Source organism: Chiloscyllium punctatum, chromosome 4 (genome assembly GCF_047496795.1).
Source record: "Chiloscyllium punctatum isolate Juve2018m chromosome 4, sChiPun1.3, whole genome shotgun sequence".
Lineage (NCBI taxonomy): Eukaryota > Metazoa > Chordata > Chondrichthyes > Orectolobiformes > Hemiscylliidae > Chiloscyllium > Chiloscyllium punctatum.
In genome coordinates, this window is record NC_092742.1 from 23,484,646 (window position 1) to 23,492,192 (window position 7,547).

General features: G+C 39.6%; 1 protein-coding gene across 3 annotated transcripts in view; it reads left to right on the plus strand.

Annotated features, from left to right (window-relative positions):
* setd3 (SET domain containing 3, actin histidine methyltransferase) overlaps positions 1 to 4,948 on the plus strand; it is a 172,604-nt gene extending 167,656 nt beyond the window's left edge. For all 3 annotated transcript variants that reach the window (XM_072568251.1, XM_072568253.1, XM_072568252.1), the window contains 2 exons: positions 212 to 372; positions 4,133 to 4,948. In XM_072568251.1, coding sequence (XP_072424352.1) covers positions 212 to 372; positions 4,133 to 4,606 — 635 coding nt within the window. In that variant the 3' untranslated portion in view covers positions 4,607 to 4,948. The remainder of the gene's footprint in view (positions 1 to 211; positions 373 to 4,132) is intronic.
* Positions 4,949 to 7,547: the final 2,599 nt, after the last annotated feature.

The window sequence follows — 7,547 nt, forward strand, 5'->3', positions numbered from 1 at the left end:
TTGTCGGGTGGGCAACTGAATGTTCATTGAAGCACACAGAAGGAAGTGGGGAGAAACATTTAAAGAACAAAGCAGGGGATCAAAGGGTGTAAACTGCTGCTTTCTTTTCAAATTGTAATTGGCTGAAGTTACCTCTGTACTGAAATCAGGCCCGAGGGTCTTTGAAATATCAAATTTTGAATGCTCTTAATTATAATCTATGTAATTACAGATGAATTGAAAGAACATCTTGTGGGAGAACATGCAATCGATAAGATCTTTACCTTGGGAAACTCTGATTTCCCTGTAAGCTGGGATAATGAAATCAAACTGTGGACCTTCCTTGAAACTAGAGCTGCACTCCTCTTAAAAACATATAAAACTACTACTGAGGTAAGGTCTCTATGTCTTATTTTGTTAAGTTTAAAAGTATTTAGAATAGAGAACTTGCAAGTGACCTAGAGAGCCTTAGTGATTTTAATTTGGTATTTAGCCTAGCATGTATAAACAGAAACTCAGAAATGTATCTTATCAGATTTATTGATTTTTTTTTTCCAAAAAGGATGGACTCTATATGAAGCTGAATAGAAATAGATTTATAAAATGACACTGATGGTAAGGCCTTTAAAAGAGCCAATGTATTGTGAATGAAAAGTGCAAAAGAGCATTGTCAGGAGCAGCAATAGGAAAGCCTAAAACTCCTTGTGAAGCTAAAGAACAGGACTGTCTGCAAGTGCTAAGAGCTAAGCGATTCCGCAACCAGGGGATTAGATCAAAGCTCTGCAGTCCTGCCACATCTTATTGTGATTGGCAGTGGACAACTAAATAACTCACTGGTGGAGGAACCTCGACAAAAATCTCTGCCCTCAATAATGGGGGAGCCTTGAACAGTAGTGCAAAAGTGAGGCTGAAGCATTGCAACAACGTGAAGTGTTTTGTGGATGATCCATTTTGGCATCCTCCCGGACGTCCCCAGCATCACATGCCAGTCTTCAGTCAATTTGATTCACTCCAGGTGATGTCAAGAAATAGTTGGATTCACTGGATACTGCAACGGCAGTGATTCTAACACTGATACCATTCCTGAAATAGTGCAGATGTTTTCTGCTTTGGAACGTAACATTCCTCGTTCCAAGCTGTTCCCATACAGTGACAAAACTGGCATCTACTTCACAAGGTGGAAACTTGCCCAGATACGTGCTATACATAAAAAGCAGGTTTTTCTTATTCACTCATGGGCATGGGTGCTGCTGGCTAGCTGGCATTTATTGCCTGCCTTTGAGAAGCTGTTGGTGAGTTGCTTTCTTGAATCACTGCGATCCCGATGCTGACCCACAATGCCTTTGGTAGGGAGTTCCAGGATTTTGATTCAGCACCAATGAAGGAATGGTGATGTATTCCCAAGTCAGGATGGTGAGTGACTTAGAGGGGAACTCTCAAGTGGTGGTGTCCCATGTATCTGCTGCTCTTGTCATTCTAGACGGAAGTAGTCGTGGGTTTAGACAGTGCTGTCAAAGGATCTTTGGTAAATTTCTGCAGTGCATCTCATAGGTACTACACAATATTGCTCCTGAGTGTCGGTGGAGAAGAAAGTGGATCCTCGTGGATGTGGTGCCAATCCATTGGGCTGCTTTGTCCTGAATGGAGTTAAGTTTCTTGAGTGTTGATGGACCTGTGCCCAACCAGGCAAGTGGGAGTATTCCATCACACTCCTGCCTTGTAACTGGTGGACAGACTTTGGGAGGTGTGTTACTCACCACAGTATTCTAGCCTCTGACCTGCTCTTGTAGCCATGGTGTTTATGTGGCAAGTCCAGTTGAGTTTCTGGTAATTCCCAAGGTAGTGATGGTAACATTATTCAATGTCAAGGGGAGGTGGTTCGATTGTCTCTCATTGGAGATGGTCATTGCCTGTCATTAATGTGGTGAGAAAGTTACCTCCCACTTGTCAGCCCAAGCCTCAATATTGTTCAGATCTTGTTGCATTTGAACAACTACTTCTACAGTATCTGATAAGTTGCAAATGGTGCTGAACATTGTGCAATCATCAGCGAACATCCCCACTTTTGACCTCAATGGAGGGAAGGTCAATGATGAAGCAGCTGAAGGTGGTTAGGCCTAGGACACTACTCTGAGGGATTCCTGCAGAGATGCCCTGGAACTGAGATGACTGATCTCCCAATCAAAACTATCTTCCCATATGCCAAACATGATTCCAACCAGCGGAGAGTGTGATTTCAATAATATCTAACCCAGCCAATTACTGCCCCATCTGCAGAGACTAGGACCTGAGGGACGACTTTTTAGAATGAAGATAAAAAGAAAGTTTTTCAGCCAGAGAGTGGTGAATCTATGAAATTCATTGCCACAGAAGGCTGTGGACGCCAGGTCATTCAGTATATTTACGACTGAGATAGATAGGTTCCTAGGGGTCAAGGGTTACGGGGAGAACAGGGTTGAGAAACTTAATAGCTGTGATGGGCTGAATGGCCTAACTGCTGCTCCTATGTCTTATGGTCTTATTGGCCTACCCTTGACCATCAGACAAGTGATGTAAGATTTGTCAACAGTGCTCTTCTGCTCAGTTTATGTTCCACCGGGGTCACTTAGCTCCTGACTTCACTAAGCACTAATTCAAACATGGACAAAAGAGCTGAATTCCAAAGGTGAGGTGAGAGTGACTGCCCTTCACTTCAAGGCTACATTTGATGGAGTGTGGTGTTAAGGAGCCCTAAGAAAATTGTTAATGGTATTCATGGAAAATTTTCATATGTTGAAGTCATTCCCGGCATGTAGGAAGGTGGTTGTGGTTGTTGGAGGTCAGTCATCTTAGCTTCAGGACATCTCTGCAGGGGCTCTTCAGGGTAGTGTCCTTGGCCACACCATCTTCAGTTGCTTCATCAATGAGCTTCCCTCATCATGAGGTCAGAAATGGAAATTTTCTTCAATGACTGCACAATGTTCAGCATCATTTGCAACACTTCAGATACTTGAGCAGTCCATGCCAAAATGCCACAAAAGTGCCACGCGATGAACATCAACAAAAGAGAATCTTGACATTCAATGGCACCACCATTACTGAGTTTCCACTATCAATATCATGGGGGTTACCATCGACCAGAAACTAAACCACTCTGGCCATATAAGTATTATGCCTACAAGAGCAGGTCACAGGTTAGGAACATTGCAGCAAACAATCCACCTCCTGATTCCCCAAAGCATGTCCACCATATTCAAGACTCAAGTCAAGAGTTTGATGGAATACCCTCACTTGCCTGGATTTGTGCAGCTTCAACAACACTCAAGAAGCTTGACCCTATGCAGGACAAAACAGCCCCGTGATTGACACCACACACACAAACTTTCACTCCCTCAATCATGGTGCAGCAGTGTGCACTACCTATAAGGCAGATTGCAGAAATTCATTAAAGCTCCTTAGACAGTCTGTTCTAAACTCGCAGCCACTGCTATCCAGAAGGATAAAGGCAGCAGCTATATTGGAACACCACCACCTGCAAGTTCCCCTCCGAGTCACTCACCATTCTGACTTGGAAATCTATCGCCATTCTTTCAGTGTCACTGGGTCAAAATCCTGAAACGTCCTCCTCAATGGCCAACCAAAAGCAAATGGATTGCAAAAGTTTAATAAGGTAACTCCTCACAGCTTTCCCAAGGCCAGCTAGGGATTGGAAGTAATTGCTCTCCCAGCCAGCAACACCTGTATCCCATGAATGAATTTTTAAAAATTAATCCCACTCCCTTGCACATTCCCCACAGTATTGCAAGTTTTCCAATCAAAATTACTGTTGAATCTGCTTCCACCAACCACCCTTTTCCTTAAACCTCTCTCCCTCTCTGTCCTGTTAATGAGTCATACCTGTTAAGCAAGCTTTAGTCCTTTTTCGTAATGTATCAGTATCAAATTTTGTTTGATTATCAATCCAGTGAAACACTTTGGAACTTTTTGCAACTTTAAAGGTACCCTATGAACGCACACTCATATTTAAACTCTTCCTTAAGATAAATTACTTTTTAACCATTTTTACTCTGAGAAGAACATCTTTTCTGGTCACTGTGTAACCAAATGTCTGAATCTTGTACACATTTAAGTCAACATTCTCCACTTCCTTTTCTCTCCCAACCTCTGCTTTTAGGATGATAGATCATTGCTTGAAACGCCAGAACTGTCCTACCACATCAAGATGGCCATCCAACTCCGCACAGCAGAGAAGGAAATCTTGGAAAAAGCCGTGCAAAGTGCTGCTACAAAAAGAGAGCACTTTACAGAACTCCAGGACAAAGGTGCACCACTTCCCAAATATGAGGAAAGTAACATTGCCATGCTAGAGAACACTGCCACAGACTCCAAAATTCCAATGGTGCTGAGAAATTTAAACATTGACGATGAAGGAGAGCAGGACTTGAATTTAACAGAAGCCCTGGGGGAGGCGATTGTAGAAGGGGGAGGCATTGTGAATGGAGAGAGCACTTTTCCAATTGATACTAATCCCAAAGGTCATGAAAACCCTGAACAAGAAGACCATGCCAAAGAGACTGGAGATGCCATCAAGACTATATCAGAAAAGAATGAGCACATTAAAACAGAAGAAATTGGAGAACAATCATGAAATATATTGAAAACAGATACTTGTCTTTAGTTGAAGTGGAAATGGGAACTCTGAACATTTCTGTAGCTGAAAGTGCAGCACATTTGATCATGTTCTTTTAAGGTGAGACAAGTTGTAGCTGAAGTGGTCTTGTCAAGGAAGCTTACTTTCTGTTAAAATTTCAGTTTGTTTAAAATAAGTGGTCTTAAAGTAGCTTCCAGCTTAAAGTTACCTAGTCTCGTTGTTGGATTTGGATACTGGGAAGACTGTCAGCCAGTTTAAATGAAATTTTCAGCACCAAAAGTCAGTCAATTAAAACTTGTTTTATTTAGTTCAAAATACAGAATGAAATCTAACAGTAAACAGTGGTGTAAAGTAGTTCTTCTTTATTTAATAACATGTGAATGTTGTTTGGTACGCAAGTTTTTTTTAAAATTTGTGCTTTTCGACACAATATTCATTTTGTTTCTACATATAAAGAATTTCCACAGGAGTGCAGACTCATATGCACTCAAACGCATCCACAGTGACCACAAACCAGTTGCCCCTTGTTGACTATTATAATCAGGTGGTTACTATTTCTAGTTTTTGTTTTTTATTGGTGCAAAGAATATCAAGTGGTGAGTGAGTAACCAACTGGTATGTCATAGACTGAATGTCACGGTTCCATATGTCTGCTCCAGACACGTTGTAAGCATTATACGTAACCACAAGATGGGGGTTGATGTAGAATTCTGAAGTATGACTTCCAGTGAGGCTCAACTTTCTGACTGGGCAAACTGAAGTGCCAAGCCTTTTAAAACCACAGCATAGAAACTCATAAATCCTTAGAAGCTCCAAAGTCTTTGATGTTGATTGGTTCATACATTTGGCACCAGTGTCATCTGCAAACAGTTAAGGAAATCTAGACTAATATTTTCTGTTTGAGCCTATGATAACTTAAACTGGTGTGGTCCTTCGTTCCCATGAGAATGTTAGTGCTATTTGTTTGGATCCCTCAACCAAAGGCATATCCCATCTGCAAAAGTCTGTGGGCAGATGGCTACCAAAGCTGGGCTTTCTTCCACTTTGAAAAATGGGATTCTGCGAGTGCTAAGGTTTAATGACCTTCATAAATTGATGATCCAGCGTAATCGTAATGAAGAGGCCGATGTCCTTTTTTTTTCCACCACATCTCTCTGCCCAAGTGATTGGTGACGTAACCTCAAACCTAATCAAAGCCATCCATATTCTTACTTTTAGACTCAAGTTGTCACTCTGATTAAATATGGGATGAACCTATCCTATTTTGCTGGTTTAAAATGAATTAATAGTATAGTGATTATTATGAGGAAATAAATTTGTTTTCTTTCATATATAGAGTAAACAGCATGGTTTGAATTAAAGTGTAGATACACTTCAATACTGACTCCTGACATAGATATTAAGAGTTGCATCCATAAGCATTTGAAAATTTGCTAATTCCACCGCCCCCTCTCCCTCCCCACCTCCCTCTCCAACCCCAAATTTCAACCCAACCCCTAATAACTGAAAATTGCCATCATATGGTACTGGACACAGCTTGATGTGGACCTTTTTTTTCCCAATTGTACTACTTCAGCTTTGAATCTGAAGTTCAGATTCAGTTAATGTTATGATTGAACTGTCTTAGAATGTTGTGGGCTGAGTAATTCTGAGCTGTTGCTTTGAATTAGTGCCCATCCAGCTAATATAAATCCAGCTTTATAAATTCAAACATGTTCAATTTAAGTTAGAGGATAATTCAGTAATTTTTCAAGAACTAATTTCTCAACTGAGTTTGTTTTTGTAAACATTATCGCCTAAATTATTTTAATGCAAGAATAAACTGATATAACTGGAGTGGATTTCTAATCTGTTTTTGAAGAAAAAACACCAAAGTGAAAATTCGTAGCTCAAATCAATCCCATATAAAAGGGCAGTAGTAGATTTGATGATTTGATGCAATAAACATAATTACCCCTTAAATTATGAGTTTAAAATTTATTTCTATTATGGTGACTAATATAGTATGGAGAACTTATGCTGATCTGTATTGAGAATTAGGAGAACCATATTTGAGAAAATGGAGTACCCATTGTCATGAAAAGGGCTAACTACTTTGTCCATATTCTAATCTGATTATAATTTGCACAACTTGTTCCACTTGAAGGAATACATGTGAGTTTTGTAAATTTTGCAGCTTCTGTACTATTCACTTTAATAATTTACCCACTGTATTATCTATTTAACTCTTTGAAGACTGAATGGCAAATTTTTATTTTGAATGATTCTCTTTTCTTAGTTTTTAATTAGTAAGAGGAGTCTTCTTTAACATCTTAACCTATATTGGAAAACCAATTCACTAATTATTGATACTTTGTCCTCCAAATTTTGGACAGTGTGAGAAGCACTCTATGTTTTATATGATACTTTAAAGAAATTGTAATTATCTGCACTATTTATGTAAATTTTAGACCAGATGCTTCTACAAACTTGAATACATTAAAGAGGATCAATGAATGTAAAACCTTGAAGAAAAGGCCACTGTTCTTCGTGAAATGTGTTATTTTCCCTAGAAAGTTCAGGTTGCATTTCCTCTTGAACATGATTACTTTGATGAAATTAAAGTAGCTCACCTTCTAAAGATAATGACTGAGACATACTTTATTTTTGAGAGAATCTACTTTCCATATGCTTTTATTTGTTTGCAAATGTTTAACTCTGATATCTGGCTCCTCTCCACTATGTTGAAAGAAACCTTTTGCTCAGAATTGTAGACCACAACAGAAAAGGGGGGGAAAATGAACATTGCTTCAAATAACATGACTATTTTATGTTGGTGTGTTTGTAATCTGATTCAAAAGGAAAATCTCAATGATGGGGCACTGCTCCTCTGAGGCTACAATGTATTATTACAGTGGAGTAGTGGCATGTTACCTATTAACTTGAATAAGCAGCTTCC